The following is a 17,228-nucleotide window of genomic DNA, read 5'->3' as shown; positions in this document are numbered from 1 at the left end:
ACTAGGCATTTATCCAAGGGATACAGGTGCGCTGTGTTGAAGGGACACATGCACCCCCATGTTTATAGCAGCACTATCAACAATAGCCAAAGTATGGAAAGAGCCCAGATGTCCATCAATGGATGAATGGATAAAGAAGATGTGGTATATACATACAATGGAGTCTTACTTGGCAATCAAAAAGAATGAAATCTTGCCATTTGCAACTACGTGGATGGAACTGGAGGGTATTATGCTAAGTGAAATTAGTCAGTCAGAGAAAGACAAAAACCATAGGACTTCACTCATCTGAGGACTTTAAGAGACAAAACAGATGAACATAAGGGAAGGAAAACAAAAATAATATAAAAACAGGGAGGCGGACCAAATACAAGAGACTCATAAATATGGAGAACAAACTGAGGGTTACTGGAGGGGTTGTGGGAGGGGGGCTGGGCTAAATGGGGAAGGGGCATTAAGGAATCTGCTCCTGAGATCATGGTTGCACTGTATGCTAACTAAGTTGGATGTAAATTTAAAAAAATTAAAAATAAAATTTAAAAAATAGTGTAATAATTATTATTGCTTCCCATCACCTCTTTTTATTGTCAGGTCCAGACCATTGCCCCTGCTGCTTTGCCTAACCCCTACCCAGCTGGGACCCCCTTGGGTACTAAGCTCCTCCCACTAGTAACAGACTTTGGGGGCAGTCCCAGATGAAGTCTGTCTCTTAGCTGGATGATGTTCTGCAAGTTACTTAACTTCTCTGAACTTCAGTTTCTGATATGTCAAAATGAGGATCATAAAACCCTGAATCGTTCTCTGACAAATCAATGGCACAGAAGAATGGCAGAGAAGGCAATTGCTATAGATTAAAAGCCATTGATGAGATGAAAACAGTGAATTATCATGTGGAAGACCTTATTTGGATCTCATTTGTAAAACTAACTGTAAAAAGACATTTGAGACAATCAGCATCCTTGGAAGATGGTTTGGAAACTAGATAATATTAAGAAATTTCTTGTTATTTTTGTTAGATGTGATGATGGCATTGTGATTATGTACCGAGAAAATCCTTATCGGTTAGAAATGCTTACTGAAGTATTTATGGATAAAATTGCTTGATGTCTAAGGTCTGCTTTAAAATATTTCAGACAAAAGAAGTGTGTGGGGTATTAGATGAAGTAAGATTGGGGAACTGTTGGTAACAGTTGAAACTGAGTTTGGTTATATGAGATCATTATACTATTCTCTCTACTTCTGTGTGTTTAAAATTTTCATTAATAAACAGTAAAAATAAAAAATAAAAGCATAAACTGAGGCACCTGGGTGGCTTAGTTGGTTGGGTGTCCAACTCTTCATCTCAGCTCAGGTCTTGATCTCTGGGTTGTGAGTTGAGGCCCCATGTTGGGCTTCATGTTGGGTGTGAAAAAAACCAATCAATCAATCAATCAATCAATCAAACAATAAAAAGTAAAAATAAATAAGCAAGGAGACATGAAGGGAGGGAAGCAGTAAAATGTAGTCGTCAAAAGCTCTGGGCTCAGATGCACCACTGATATTCTGTGTTTGTCTTTTCATCTGTCAGGCCATAGCTTTCTAGTATGTTCCAGTAACTGGTAATGGTACTGGTTTATAACTTCCTGGTTCTGATCCTGGCTCTGCCACTCACTAGCTGGGGTACTTTGCCAAGTGACTTAACCTCTCTGAGTCTCTTTGCTCAGCTGCTTTTGGGAAAATCATGATCAGTGCCTCACTGAGTTATTTTGAGGACTGAACAAGGGAGCGTGGATGGGAAGGGCTTAGCACAATGCCTGGCATGCAGTAAGCACTCAATAAATGCGTTGGTGTGAGGAGCACAGGTTTAGGAGTCAGGCTAACTTGGATGTGAACCCAGCTCTGCTGTGCCACTTGTGGCTGTGTGACTTTGGCCAAGCCAATTAATTCTCTGAATCTTGTTTCCTCCTGGGAAAACGAGGATCATAATACCTCCCTTGCAGATCTGTTGTGAGGATTAAATGGCAAGATGTGTTTTGATGCCCAGCATGGCCCACGTGGGAATTCCCCTTCCTCACCCCTTGACTTTCAGCAGTGCTGGACTGGCCAAGGCCCAGACTGGAGTCGATCCCACTGTCCATTTGCGTGGTTTTTGCACCTGGACTGCCAACTGTGGCTGGGGAAAGTCAACAGAACCATGTGAATGGCTCCTCGCAAATAGCAAAGCCGGGTTATGAAACACCGGCGAGGCTCTTCTGCCCTTGCACAGCCCTTCTATCCCTCTCTGGGGGACTTCCTCTTGTGCTTCGCACTGGCTAGGCCACCCACTCATGCTACCCTTCCCCCTGCTTCCCCCTCAGAAGTTGATCTCAACTCCCTCTTGACTGAGGTCATCAATATGAGCACCTTTCTCTCCACTTCCCAGTACTGGATTCTCAGTTCCATCCTCTCCTCTTTCCTATCCTCCCAACTAAAGACAAAGAGTGTACTTCTCTTCCAAGGCTGTAGCATTTGCTCAGTCACCCTCCTCCCAATCTTCCAGTACTTTCTTTCCAATGTGTCAGTCAAAACAAACAAAAAATGCTCAAATACCTTAATCTTTCCCAAGTCTAACAGTGATCCTGTTGTTCCCTTACTTAACTCACTCATTCAGTGGGTGGGCTCAGTTGGTTAAGTATCTGACTTCAGCTCAGGTCATGATCTCATGGTTGGTGAGTTTGAGCCCTGAATCTGGCTCTGGGCTGACAGCTTGGAGCCTGGAGCCTGCTTCAGATTCTGTGTCTCCCTCTCTCTCTGCCACTTCCTAACTCACACTCTGTCTCTTTCTCTCTCTCTCAAAAATAGATAAACATTAAAAAAAATTTTTTTAACTCATTCATTCACTAGTCCACTCATTTAAGAAATATTTGTTGAGTACCTACTGTGTCACTGGGGGTACAGAATCCACAGAGACGGTCTTTATCCTCAAAGTCTTCAAGGTCCAGAGGGAGAATCATACTCACAACCATATAATGGTAAGATAACAAGTGGGGTGCAAAGATCGACCATGCTTGATGCAGAGATTGATGAGGTGTGCAGTGGGGGGCAGGGGAGCCCAAGGATAGCTCTCAGCTTTCTGGTCTCACAAATAGGTGAACGGTGGTGGTGTTCACAGAGACATGAGACTAGGAAAACACAAGGAGGTGCTAGGTGCTCTGCTTGGGGGTCTGATGAGTTTGAGGTGCTATTGGAACATCACAGCAGAGATCTCCAACAAATCTGCAGCTTAAGGGAGAGAGAGATCTGAACTGGAATTAGAGATCTGAGGATCATTGGCGCATCGAGATGGAGTCTTGAATGTGTGTAGAGTGATCTCTGCTGCAAGTAACAAGAGTAATTACACTATGATGCCCTTTGTTATCTCACATCCTAAATAGTCAGGGGTGGGGGACAGCTCCAGGGGCAGGTAAACTGGTAGCACAGTGATGTCATCAATGACCACGGTATTATCTATAGTACTTTTTTGCTGTGTTCAGGGAGTGGATGTCTTCCTGAGATTTGCCCGCCATCTTGGTTGCGGAATAGCTGCCCTACCCTCTTACAGCCCCATTCAAGGCAAGAATGAAGCTTTCCTTTGGAATTTCACTTTTCATCTGTGGGGGGGGGAGGGGAGGATCCTTCATCTTTAGCCCACTTCCGTGAGTCCTTCGGTCTCCGAGGCCATAACTGTGTCACTTAGGCAAAGGAGAATGGGATTATGTTGACAGGTTTAAGGCTTAGTCTCCTGGGGCCTTGGAGAAGTCCACCTCCCTGGAGAATGGTGCTGATATCTGAACAAGGTTGTGTGAGCAAGGAAGAAGAGATGGCCTCTTTTCAACCCTCCCCCTTCTTCCAACCCATAGTTGACTTGGCAGTGTTGACCTGCAGTTCAGTGGAGTCAAGCACATCTGAATTCATATCCTAGAGCCATTTCTTGCAATCTGTGTTACTTCATGTCAGTTATTTTATTGTTTGTCCTGGAGTTTCCTTATCTGCGGAATGGGAATAGAACAGTTCTTACGTTGTTGGCTGTTGGGGTGCTGAAATGAAACAATGCATGTGAAGTGCTTAACACAGTGCCTGGCACTTGGTAAATGCTCAACAAAAGCTAGCCATTAATATTTTGGGGGGACCACCCTCTCCTTAAAATTCTCCGGCCTCATGGGGTGCCTGGCTGGCTCAGTAGGTAGAAAGCGTGACTCTTGATCTCGGAGTTGTGAGTTTGAGCCTCACGTTGGCTGTAGAGATTACTTAAAAAAAGATTCTTAAAAAAAAAAAAAAAGCTAGGTGCTCTGCTTGGGGGTATAATGAGTTTGAGGTGCTGTTGGAACATCACAGCAGAGATCTCCAACAAATCTCGTCCTCCTGTCCTCTGGGCCTCTCCTTCTTCTGTGACTGGTTACTCCTCTTCTCGCTCCCATTTTCTTCCCTTCCCAAAGTTGGTTGGCTCCTCTGCCCTCACCACTCACTGGACCTTGTCTCAAGGTTCCAAGGCTCTTCTCCAGGCTGAGGTGATCCAACCTACCCTCCTACCGCCCTTTTTTCATGAGGTAGTGAGGACACTGCTGTATGTTCTACAGCCTTTTAGGCTTATCCTGAGGCCTGCTGTCACTGCTCCCACTCTCGTCCCGGCCCCTGACACTGGCTGGCCCCATATCCCTTTGCATGAGATTCTCCCTTAAAAATAGTCATTGGAACTGCTCTAATGACTTCCATCTGCCACCACAGAAGATGTCCAGAAAAACATAGAGAAAAATTTAAATTTGTGCAGAGAGGAGAGGGGAGCGTCTGGATAACCTCTACGTGTCCAGGTAGGGTTTTGTGGCCCCACATGATGGCTATTTCTGCTTGTCTCCCTCCCTAGGCTGTGAGCTTCTCAGGGCAGGAAAAGCATTACTCACCCATCTGTCACCCTGGTGTCTGCTGTATAGTTAGTACTCAGAAAAATGTCTGATGAATGAAAAGGATTTGTGGCTTTGCCACTGGCTTTCTAAGTGACTTTGAATAAGGCCCTTTCTTCCCCTAGACCTCAGTGTCAAAATCTATAAAACAAGGGTTCTGCACTATGTCTCAAGGAAGCCCTTTCATCATTAAAGTGAACTTAGTGGTCAGTGGACGCAGGAGGGATGGGCTAGCTGGGGTGGGGTCTGAAGGTCTCTAGCAACATGCTGTGCTCAGGGATGGGGTCAGAGAGAGGGACTGCCCAGACTCCTCTTCTTGAGTACTTGGGAGCTAGTCAGTACTCTAGAGGAGGGGATTTAGGGCAGTGAGGGATCACTGGCTATTAACCCTGCAAATCCCAGTAGCCCACTCCTTGGGTCCCCTAGCTGGCTTACCAGGCTGGTATGGGAGGAAAACTAGTTTCTGCAGGAAATTCTGGTACCCACTCCTCCCCCCACGCCTGCCCATGAACAGGCTGTTCTTGTTTACGACCCTCCTCCCAGGAGAACAGTGATTGCTCATCCCTACATGTGATTTGAGAGGGCCGGTCTTTCAGGCCTGGAGGAAACTCAAGCCCCAGCCAGCCACTTGGCATCGGAATGTTCAGCTGGTCCCCTCCTGGGGCTCATGTGACCAGGACCCAGCTATAAATATCAGAGGGGCCGCAGACCAAGACAGAATTCGGGCGCCAGGAGAAGAAGGCAAAGAGGCTCTGGCTGGGTACTTTGTGACAAAGGCAAGACCCCAGGTCTACTTAGAGTGAGGCAGGTGAAGGAGGCAGCCAGGTGAACCCCCAAACCTCCTGACAATATGGATTATAAGTCAAGCCTGATCCAGGATGGGAACCCCATGGAGAACCTGGAGAAGCAGCTGATCTGTCCCATCTGCCTGGAGATGTTTACCAAGCCGGTGGTCATCTTGCCGTGTCAGCACAACCTCTGCCGGAAGTGTGCCAACGACATCTTCCAGGTCAGTGCTTGGGCACAGCCCCGTCCTGGGGCCCCAGGTGGCCGCTCAGTGTTCCTGTGGTGAAGGCCGTTCTCTCTTAGTCTAGGACTTCTAAACCAGGGCTGGTTTTCTCCCGTCTAGAGCGAAGCCCCTGCAGAGGCCTCTGGGCTGGGGGCGGGGGGCTCGGAGGCGGCTCTGGCTGCCCCATTCCTTCTCCATGACGCGTGTTTCCCCTCCCCACCCTGCCCGCAGCCCCCACCGCTGCCCTGAGCCCGCAGTTGACTCTCCAATCAGGAGTCAAATGCCTCAAGCGATAAGTGGGAGAGGCAGGAGAGAGAAACCAGACCCCTGAGGCTGGAGCCAGCTCCCCGGTGGCAGGGGGCCCAGAGCTTTAGGAGGAGGGTGGCCAGGAGGCACTGCGCAATAGAGGCACCTTCCCTTTCAAGTCTGTTGCCGGTAATAAGGGGCTGGAAGGGATCCATCATCTTCTTAACAAAGGAATGGGAGGGGCGTCCTGGCTGGGAAGCAGCCCTTTACAAAATGTTCTCTTACTCTTTTTATCTTTCAAATAGAGGCCTACATAGTTGGCTGTAGAGATAATGCCCACTGCATGAATGGGTAAACGGAGGCTTAAGAGTGAGAAGGTTGCTTGCCCAAAGTCATTCAGAGGATAGCTGTGGCTTGAACCTAGGTCTGCTGACTCCCAAACTCGCTGACTGCTATGTTACTTCTCGAGTGTTCCCCGTGTAAGTGGGCTGGCTCTCATCTCAGGATGGGGAGCTCCAGGTCGAATGGTTTGACCAGAATGGTTGAGGGAAGCAGGAAGAAGGATGATGGGAGATCGTCCCAGGCCTCACCTCTGCCCTTGCCGCCCGCAGGCCGCAAATCCCTTCTGGACCAATCGGGTCGGGTCTGTGTCCATGTCTGGGGGCCGTTTCCGCTGCCCCTCCTGCCGCCACGAGGTGATCATGGATCGTCATGGAGTGTATGGCCTGCAGAGGAATCTGCTGGTGGAGAACATCATTGATATCTACAAGCAGGAGTGTTCCAGGTCAGTGTACTTTGCTGCTGGGGGCCCGTCTTTCCTCCCCAGATGGCCAGTGCCCAGCTCTCCCAGGCTCCTTCCCATCGGCCCAGGATCCAGTGCCCTGGCTGGAAGAGACACACTAGTCAGTCCAGAGAGCCATGTCCGGCTTCCTCAGGCAGAACAGAGGCTCATTCCCATCTCCAACACTGGCTCTCGGTGTCACTCAGTGAATGGGAAGGGGCCCAGACACCAGGCTGCCCTCCTGGGAGAGACTGAGACAGGAACCAGGGGAAGGCCGGAGTTGTGAGAGGGAGAGGAAGACCCTGGGGCCAGCTAGTGGCTGTGACAGGCAGAGAAAAGGGCCCAGAGAGAACGCGGCCAGTTTCTCCATAGTGAAGGCAACAGCTACCATCCCAGGCTTCCTCCTGCTGCCGCACAATAATTCCGTGTATCAGGCATGATTTTTATCATCCCCATTCCACGGATGAGGAAGCCGAGGCTCAAAGAGGCGAGGTCAATTACCTAAGCTTTCCCAGCCGGGGAGTGGAATGGGCTGGGAATGGGCCCTGCAGATCTGGCCCCAGGTCTCCCTGTTTGTAAAACAGCAGCTCTGTCTCAGGCAGAGAGAGACAGAGAGACAGAGAGAGAGAGAGAGAGACGGCCACCAGGGAGATCTTCACAAATCCAGACACCTGACAAGACTCCCAGGCTGCTGCCCTCGCATCCTTTGGTCCTAAACCGTCACCAGGTGCCTGCCTGCTGGCAGTGTCCTGCCTAAGGAGAGGTGACAGACCAATGTCAGTGAGAAAAAGCCCTGACTCTGTCACTAATCTACTGTGGGAATCTCCGGGAGTCTTTGAGCCTTCATTTCCCCTGTCTGTAGAAGGGGACAGTGAGGTTTGTTACTGTGGCTGTCAAATAGGGCTTTGATGGGAAATGTTAAAAATATCAAATATTTATTGAGCACCTCCCGTGTCCAGGCACGGTACTAAGCATCTTCCATGCACGATCCCTATTTAATTCTCACAGTAATCCATATAGCATTCTTAGCCGCATTTTCCAATGAGGAAATGGAAGCTCAGAGAGGGTCAGAGGTTTGTCTAAGGCTCCTCAGCAAGTGTGAAGCGGAGAGAGAGCCTGTCTGACTCCATGGTGAACACTCCTGACTGCTGTTGCCTCTCATGTTGCTGGAGTTCAGCACTGCAAAAGGGCATATACATTACTGATCATTATCATAATAACGAAATCAATATTGCATCTAAACAGTAGCCTCCCCGCCCCCCAGAGTCGACCTATGAAGAGCATGTTATGTTTGAACCCTTCAAGGCCTTTCCACATCGTTGAATGGCAATGATAGCCGCCCTTTTTGGGGGGTCTGCTCTGTGCCAGGCTCTACACGCTCATTGCAGACAACGGCCATGATCCCAGTGGCTCTGGGATAAAAGCAAGCCTCAGAGAGGTGAAATCACTTGCCCAAGGTCACAAAATGAGTGAGTGGAGGAACAGTCTGGATTTGAACCCAGATGCTGATGCCTGGGGTTGGAAGAATGGGCATCTGGGATGGCAGTGGGCACGGGCACCACCAGACCCTCAGGGTCTTCCCTCACCTCTGCCGCTACAGCCATTCCAGAGCTCGATTCCCTGGGTGGGTGGGTAGACAGTGACCCCTGCCGGCATTGGGTGGGGAGGGCGCTGGGTTAAAAGACGGAAAAAGACAAGTCTGGAGAGGGGTTGATTTAAGAACCAGCGGAGACAATAATGTCTGGGGGTGTGATCAGTTGTCCAAAGCTGTTCAGGGGTGAGGCACTGGCAGGGACGGGGGACGGTCGCCATTTGACATTTATGAGATGCTTGCTGTGGTAGGGGCTGGGAAAGCAGAGGTGGTGTAGACATGGTGTTGAATCTAAATGAGTGTAGTCTAGCTGGGGAAATAGGAGCTAGACCCAAAAAAACTGAACCTCGGGTAGGAAGTAACCGATACCCCAAGAGAAGCACAAATAAGATGCCAGAGTCCCTAAGTAAAGAAAACGACCGAGGGAGAAAGAATGTGTGTTTGGGAAGGAGAAAATTGGACGCTGGAGAGACTTTCTGGATTGTAAGCCAAGGCTCAGGCTGGGCTGTTGGTCATCCCTGGGCTGCCCTTTTTCTGATTGTGTGACTTTGGGCGCACACATTTCTTCCTTCTCTGAGCCCGATGACACCCTCACGGCATACTTACTGATAGATTCTCTCCACCTGTTGAATTACCACCTCCTCCAAGACACATACTGTACCCTGCAAATTCCGGGGTGAAGAGAATAGACAGGTTTCCCTGCTGTGGTGGAGGTTACAGTCTGGTGGATTAAATATAGAATTCAGTGAGGCCATGAGTATAAATTGCTTTGCTCAGGTCAGGCCTGTAGTAACCAAGAGCTACGGGGACTATAATTAGATCAATGCACTCTTGCCTCCCCTGCCCTGACTTGATGGGTGACCTTGGGCAAGTCAATTCACCTTTCTGGGGTTCAGTTTCCTCTTCTCAAAAATGTCCCCGGTTCTGACTCTGGGATTCTACAACCTTTCCCATGTCCTGCACTGGCGAGGTCCTATGGCAACTCCATCACCCAGAATTTGGGGCCAAGGATCTGAGGACAGCCTTGGTGTCCCTGGCTTTCCTGGTTCTGGGTCCCCAGAAAATGAAAAGGGTTGGGAACAGCCAATCACTGAGAGCTCAGGCCATGGATCTGGGGGTGGCCCCCTGGAGCTGGGGAGGAGGCAGGGACTCGGAACGCTCACCGTGTGACTTGCGACTCTTCTCCACTGCAGTCGGCCCCTACAGAAGGGCAACCACCCCATGTGCAAGGAGCACGAAGATGAGAAAATCAACATCTACTGTCTCACGTGCGAGATGCCCACGTGCTCCATGTGCAAGGTGTTTGGGGCTCACAAGGCCTGTGAGGTGGCCCCGCTGCAGAGCGTCTTCCAGGGACAAAAGGTACTGGCTGGTGCCACTTCTACCCCCAGCCTGGGTCTGCCAGGCATGGCCAGATGATTCAGGATGTGGATGTGATCCCTGTAGATCTGCTGAGCCGGCCTTTCAGGAATAGTCCCTCTGGAGGGACTTCCCAGGCCACAGGGACAGCAGCTCCCGCCTTCCTGGGAGAGGTGGCTGAGCTCATGGGTTATACTTAGAGCCACTTGAGAGCATCTGGGTGTGGCCACAGGGGAGAGACCGGACCCCTGGGCCAGGCCACCAGGGTCCTCTCAGGCCACGACCTTTACATCCCAGTGTGCTTTGGGCCCAGATACCTCTTCCTGTGCTGGTGACCTCTCGTAAGCAGGGGGTGGCTGGGAGCCCTCTCCCTTGGCCTCCAGGCCTGTGGGAACCATATCATCCTGTCCATGCAGTAAGCTGTGGCCCCTCTTTCCGGACACTTCTTCCCTGCCTCCCACCCTTCTCTTGATCTCTCCTTTCTAGAACTCTCCAACTCTGTTTCTTTCCTGCATCCCTTCTTTCCTAGAAGCAAGCCCTTCCTCTGCCAGAATGTTGCTGTGCTTTTTCCTCATTTCCCCTTTCTGGGCCTCATCTGTAAAACAAGGGATGTGGTATTTCTCCGATGCTCTCTGCTCTGGCTCTCTGCACCTCAGCAAGAGGCTCATTCTAGCAGAGAGGGGAGTGAGGGTGCCACCCCCAAGAAGACAGGCCCTGAGACTATTTTTGTCTCTCCTCCCCTGATCCCCCATCCCCTCCCCCCATCTAGACGGAGCTGAGTAACTGTATCTCCATGCTGGTGGCGGGGAACGACCGAGTACAGACCATCATCACTCAGCTGGAGGACTCCTGTCGAGTAACCAAGGTGAGGGGAAGAAGAACTTCAGACTCTGGGGGTCTGAGGCCTCCTGATGCAGCCTGGTCTCTGGCGTGAAGGCTCCCCTGTGGGTTGTGGCTAATGGTTGGGGCCTGGAGGCAGGGATGGTGGAGAAGGGACTGACTAATCCATTCATCCACTCATTTACCAAATGCTTCTGGAACATGGCTGTGTGTCAGGCCCTGCCAAAGGCACTGGGGACGGGGTGGTGAACAAGACAGACCTGGTTCCTGACTTCAGGAGCGTCTATGAGAGCAGGGAGCCTCAGTGAGGAGGCCACTAGAGGAAGAACTATTTCTCTGCCCCTGCAGATGTAGAGCTTCCCAAATCCAGTCTTGGTTGTAAAATGGGGAGGAGGGGGGTGGGAGGAGAGTAGCTTGGGAGCACACAGGAAGCCCAGAATCCATCATCCCACTTGACCCTGGAGTCTATTTTTGAGGAAGGGGCTAGCTTTCTCCGTGACACCAGCCTCCAAACGTCCCAGGAGGGAGGTGCTGGGGATAGAGAGGAGGACCCCACAGGATGTGACTCTGAGATTTCTGTCCCCAGGACAACAGCCACCAGGTGAAGGAAGAGCTGAGCCAGAAGTTTGACGTACTGTACGCCATCTTGGACGAGAAGAAGAGCGAGTTACTGCAGCGGATCACGCAGGAGCAGGAGGAGAAGCTCAGCTTCATCGAGGCCCTCATCCAGCAGTACCGGGAGCAACTGGACAAATCCACTAAGCTGGTGGAGACAGCCATCCAGTCCCTGGACGAGCCTGGTGGGGCCATCTTTCTCTTGGTGAGCAGCACGAGGAGGGTGTGGGCAAGTCGCTTCAACCCACCAGTTCTGTCTAAGGTGTGAGCCACGCTCCATCACTGGTCACCCACGTGCCCCTGGGCAAACCACTTAAAGCTCTAAGCCTCAGTGTCCTCGTCTGTAAAACGGGCCTGCAACAATTCCTACCTTCCTTCCTCTTAGCTGATTTTATAAGGATCAAAGAGGAGGGTATTTGTGAAATGGCTTTGTAAGCTACAAAATGTGGCATTCATGTGGAGGCCATTTGTTGAGCACCAACTGTAGGCCAGCCACAGAGAAGACTGAGACACAGCCCTGCCCTAAGAAAAGCTTGTTGGGGGAGACACAAAAGGATCAGCTTATAAGGCACAAAGCCCGGTCCACAGTATGTGCTTAGGAAATACAGGAAATTTTTCTGTAGAAAACAAGACATTGGGTATAAAAAGGTGACTAGGGTATGATTCTCATCTTGGAGGTTTGGGGGTTTAAGAGTGTTTCGAATGATACCCCTAAAATCCAAGCTTCCTGCCACGACAGTGGATGGGTCCTAGGGTGATGACCGACACCTGTGCGGACCATGAACAGAGGGAAAAGGTACAAGCTCTGTGCAACTCAGGGCAGGGAGCAGGTCACGAGGGGGCTAGGGACGGGCACCAAGTGCCCATCTGTGGCACCGTGACTGGTGTTGCTGACTTCTTGGGGCTACTTCTTCTGCAGTCCTAACCTTTGCTCTCTCTCTTTCCTCCCACAGAGTGCTAAGCAACTCATCAAAAGGTCAGTGTCTCTCTAGAGCTCTGATCCTAGCTCCCACCTAGCTCCTAGCTCCCACCAGGGCCTCTCACTTCTGTCCAGTGGGTCTCCCCCTTTGCATTAGGTCTACTGGGAGGGTCTACCTCAGGCTAGCTTTCCTGGGCTTTGCATCCCCTGTCTTCTTGGACCACCCATGCTGCTTGTGACTGGGGAGGAAACACTCCACCCTCCAGGGGAGCCTTTAGGTGCCAGGCCTGGGTGTGGGCACAAGTATGTGCACAGGTGCCGGTTGGAGCTGAGACACCCTCTTCTTTCACTGAGGCCCAGAAATCTTACCCTGTGCCCCCGCCCCGTTTCTCTCTTCCTCCCTCACAGCATTGTGGAAGCTTCCAAGGGTTGCCAGCTGGGGAAGACAGAACAGGGCTTTGAAAACATGGACTACTTTACCTTGGACTTAGAGCACATTGCAGACACCCTGAGGGCCATCGACTTCGGGACAGGTAAAGGAGGTGGCTGTGCCAGGCACGTACTTTCCCGCTGGACCCCTGGAAACTTGCTTCCCTTCTACTGGGCCCCGTGTGCAGGCAGATACACTAGCAAACTCTCAAACTCATATAGCCAACTTCTGGATGAGCCCAGAGCCTAGCACAGTGCCTGGTACATAATTGGTGCTCGATAAATTATGTCTGGATCCACTGCACGGAGGCATGGGGCAGTAGAAAGAGCATGGCAACTGCAGTCTGGCAGGTTAAGTTCAAATCCTGGTTCTACCACTTGTTATCTGTGTGACCTTTGGTGAGCCCCCCCACCTCTCTGAGCTGCATTTTCTTTCTTAGTTTCTTTTTTCTTTTCTTTCTTTCTTTCTCTCTTTCTCTCTTTCTTTTTAAATTTTTATTATTTTAAGTAATCTCTACACCTAACGTGGGGCTCAAACTCATGACCCCGACATCAAGAGTTGCATGCTCCTCTCATTGAGTCAGCCAGGCGCCCCTGAGCTGCATTTTCTAACTTCAAAATTAGGTTGAACATGGGCCTAGGAGGGGCACCTGGGTGGCTCAATTGGAGGAGCGTGGGACTCTTGATCTCAAGGTTGTGACTTTAAGCCCCATGTTGGGCATGGAGCCTACTTTAAAAAAAAAAAAAAAAAAAGCCACGGACCTACTAATAATGACCACATCATGGTGCTGTTGCAACAAATAAGATATTAACACAGAGCAGCTTGTCAGGTACTAGACATGTCCTAGTGATTGCCTAAAGCTGGTCTTCGCTTCAGCTTCTTAATGCTATGTCTCTGATACTCACACACCTTAATTTACCTGTATTATATCCTCATTTCTGTTTGTAATTACTCTGTCATAGAGTATCTATAATAATTGTAGCAGCATCACCGTAACAATAACAAGGGAGAAATAATAAGGGAAAATGAGGAAACCGGATAAAGAGCAAAGATGTAATAATTTGCTCAAGGTCACACAGCTGCAAGGTAGCTATTTAGCAACAGAGAAAGAGAGTGGATCCAATTTTGCTCAATGTCGTATTGATTTGAGAGGTGATGCTCTGCTGACCAACTGAGAAAGACAGAGCTGGCACCTCTCCCACAAGCTTGTAGAATCTGGTGTTGAATCTGTGCTCAGAACCCCAAAATACCACGTTCACGGGTGAGGACCAAATGCGTCCCGAAGCTGAGATGCCAAGGGACTTGGGCATGTCCATGACTGTGGATCATCTGCTCCACTCTTACCCTCCTTAAGCTAAGACAGTCACGAGTGGATCGCACTCTGTGAACAACACGACACTGTGGGATCCACGCTGCCTTCCACGAGCCCTGAGGCTCAGGTCTTTCATACTGAGGGTATAAATGGGGGAGTGCATTTATCGAGCACTTTCTATGTCCCAGGCACTAAGCCTGTGACCTAAACTCTGTCATTGAACTTCATGAGGTAGTTTCTGTTGTCATCTCCATTTGTGGTTAAGGAAATAAAGCCAAGGGAGGGTCGGTGATTTGCTGGAGTCCACACGGCTAGTAAGTAGCCCTGTGGACTCCACCAAGGGCCATCTGGCTCCCAAGACCCTGGTGAGGATTCTCTGAGACAATGCATCTAGGCTTGACATGGCACTTGGCACATAATATGCACCCAGCACAGGCTGCTAAGAGTAGTTACACTGTGATAATTAAACAGCAAAACCAACAGAAACCCCTGGGTTATGCACAGACCCCCAGCTACGCAGCTGGAAATTGGGCTGACCTGTTGGAGGCATGAACTCTTTCAAACCTCTCCCTACACACTCTGGACAAATGCTCTGGCTCTGCGGTGATCCCCTCAGGGCCCCAAAGCGTCGAGGAAGTGGCTCAGGAGAGGGGGGTAGAGAACAGAAACATCCCCTGTTAGTGGAGCTTGGAGGCAGTGTCCTGCAATGGGAAGGTGAGGACACAGGTTTTGCGGCTCAGTCACCGCCTGTCTGGGGCTCGCTCCAGAGAGCTTTGGAGCAGATGGCCCCAGGAGTGTCCCCCACCAACACAGCCACCCCTCTGTAGGCTGTGGAATGAGGAAACCCGGACAGGGAGTGCTAGGCAAGCAGATTTCAAAGGCTGAGCAAATTCCTTCAAGACAAGGACTCTGATCCCTGAGAATTCGAGTTTTTTGTCCATTCTCTCCAGGTGATACGTACCTGTCTAACTGAGAGATGTGCCCAAGCACAAGGTGTGCTTTCCCAAAGTCCCCTCTGGTCACTGGTAGGTCAAGTGATAGGAGCCGCTGTTGCTACCGGACCAAAGGAGCGTCTTGAACCCTCTCCCTTGGAGGGCTGTGGGAAGCGAGGAGGAGGCCGGGGGAAGGAGGAAGGAAGCAGGGCTCTCTGCAGCTTAGGCTTGGCGGGCTCGTCACCTCTGGGGCCACTGATGTCGCTGCATGGCCACGTGGCCCTAACGGGGGGCATGGGGAGGGGTTTGGAGAAGTGCGGTCTCCTGCCTGGTGCCCCTTCGAGCGGCTTCTCTGAGGAACCGGCCTCATCCTAATACGATTGTTCTTTGTCACGTACAGATGAGGAAGAGGAAGAGTTCATTGACGAAGAAGATCAGGAAGAGGAAGAGTCCACAGAGGGAAAGGAAGAAGGTAAGAAATCCATCTGCCTTCATTCATTCGTTCATTAATTCATTCATTGAACAACATGAAGTCCTGATGGTGTGTAAAGCGCCACGAGGGACCCTGGGAATGATGCCAATATAGGGCGATGATGCCAATACGTGTTTGACGCCTTTGTGAAGGCAAAGTCCTGTTCCCTTTAACCTTAGAGAGAAAACAAAACAAAACAAAACAAAAACCTAATCATAATAAAAAGCTCCCATTTTATATCTAAATGACCTTCCTGAGTGGAGAGCAATAATACAGTGTAACAGACACCAGGCTTGGCACTGAGGTGTTTTGTTTGACCAGCAGAATGCTGAAGTTTAAAAACATTTTTTTAAATATTTATTTCTGAGAGAGAGAGAGAGCGAGACTGAGCGTGAGCAGGGGAGGGGCAGAGAGAGGGGAAGACACAGAATCCGAGGTGTCAGCACAGAGCATGACACGGGGCTTGAGCTTGGGAACTGCGAGATCATGACCTGAGCCCAAGTCAGCCGCTCAACCGACTGAGCCACCCAGGCGCCCCATACTGGGCAGTATAATCCTGACCTGTTCCCAACGTTCTGAGTCTTGGGCTACTCATCTGTACATGGGGACAAAATACTACTGACCTCAAAAGGTTAGGGTGGAGAGTAAATTAGATGATCATTTAACACAATGTCTGGCACCTAGAAAGGACATGTTTGCTAATTAGCACATGTGTGCTAAAATTATTTTTCAAGCCAATTTACTATTGGAACTAAATTCCAATCCAGTTGAACAATATGGGATACTCTTCTGGAGTTTTGCATTGGATGGGCTATCCACGGTGTTTTGACAACTAAATTCTGTTTGGGTTTAAAAAGAAGAGGCCAGGCTGGAATTGGAGTCTGATCATTTTGTCACCGCGGCTTGGGAAGCCCCGGATCCCCCTGTACCCTGTCTCACCTTGTGTTTCCGGTCTTTTTCTTTCAGGACACCAGTAAGGAGCTGGATGAGGGAGAGACCTTCTAGATGCAGAGAGACTGGGGAGGGTGGGGATGGGCCCAGCTGCCTTGGTGACAGGCCCAGGGTGGGAGGGGTCGGGGCCCCTGGAGGGGCAATGGGAAGGTGTATCTTCTCTCTGCTCAGAGAGCAGGGACTGGCAGTAGGACCCCCACCACGGTGTCCAGCCGCCACTGAACCAGAATTGGAAACGTGCTTGAAACAACCACACAGGACACTTTTCCACGTTGGTGCAAAATGGAGTATTTTGTACATTTTTTAAATGTGATTTTTGTATATACTTGTATATGTATGCCAACTGGTGCTTTTTGTAAAGGAACTTTTGTATGATAATGCCGGGTCATCGCGGGCCTGGCTGTTGTTAGGAAGAGGGGAGGGGAGCCGGGCTGACACAGCTGCCCTCTTCCTTTCCTCGGAGGCAGGGCTGGGTGGCACTCGCAGGCCTAGAAAGGGATACTGTACTGTACAGGTGTCGATGCCTGTCCCTGACACAGGGGACGGCAACTGAGTTTGTGTTATATGTCGTTTCAATAAACGCACAGCACTCTCTTTCTGTTATTACCGTAAGAGCTGGGGTTTCATTCGTCTCGTTGTTCCTGAGAGGGGAGCGCGGAGAGGCTGGACAAAAGAACGGATGGAAAATGTGCAGCAGGAGGCAGACAGTAAGGGCCAGGCTAGATGTCCATCCCGACAAAGAAGGAATTCTCTAAGTTAGCATTTCCCAACGGGAGCTTCGTGGAAAATCCGCTCGGAGAAACAGGTTCAATGCTTTGTCCTCTGGTTCTTCAGAGACTGAAGCAAAGAAAGCTTCGATGCTTTAGTCTAGGGGCG

At 50.2% G+C, this 17,228-nt stretch overlaps 1 protein-coding gene across 1 annotated transcript; it reads left to right on the top strand.

The window, feature by feature from the left end:
* Positions 1-5,576: 5,576 nt before the first annotated feature.
* Positions 5,577-16,964, top strand: TRIM63 (tripartite motif containing 63). The gene is made up of 9 exons (XM_045476159.1): positions 5,577-5,904; positions 6,762-6,934; positions 9,716-9,884; positions 10,651-10,746; positions 11,308-11,541; positions 12,290-12,312; positions 12,664-12,788; positions 15,330-15,401; positions 16,368-16,964. The coding sequence occupies exons 1-9, from the start codon at positions 5,746-5,748 to the stop codon at positions 16,376-16,378; spliced, it is 1,062 nt and encodes a 353-aa protein (XP_045332115.1). The 5' UTR covers positions 5,577-5,745; the 3' UTR covers positions 16,379-16,964.
* The last annotated feature ends 264 nt before the right edge of the window (positions 16,965-17,228 follow it).

This window comes from Leopardus geoffroyi, chromosome C1 (assembly GCF_018350155.1).
Source record: "Leopardus geoffroyi isolate Oge1 chromosome C1, O.geoffroyi_Oge1_pat1.0, whole genome shotgun sequence".
NCBI lineage: Eukaryota > Metazoa > Chordata > Mammalia > Carnivora > Felidae > Leopardus > Leopardus geoffroyi.
Note: the sequence above shows the minus strand (reverse complement) of the source record. Positions and strands in the feature narration are given on the sequence as shown.

Bases quoted from the DNA above. Each gene is read 5' to 3' on its own strand.
- TRIM63 (XM_045476159.1), top strand. From the start codon at position 5,746: ATGGATTATAAGTCAAGCCTGATCCAGGATGGGAACCCCATGGAGAAC. The intron at 6,935-9,715 runs GTCAGTGTACTT...TCTCCACTGCAG, and splicing joins TACAAGCAGGAGTGTTCCAG to TCGGCCCCTACAGAAGGGCA. The intron at 10,747-11,307 runs GTGAGGGGAAGA...TTCTGTCCCCAG, and splicing joins ACTCCTGTCGAGTAACCAAG to GACAACAGCCACCAGGTGAA.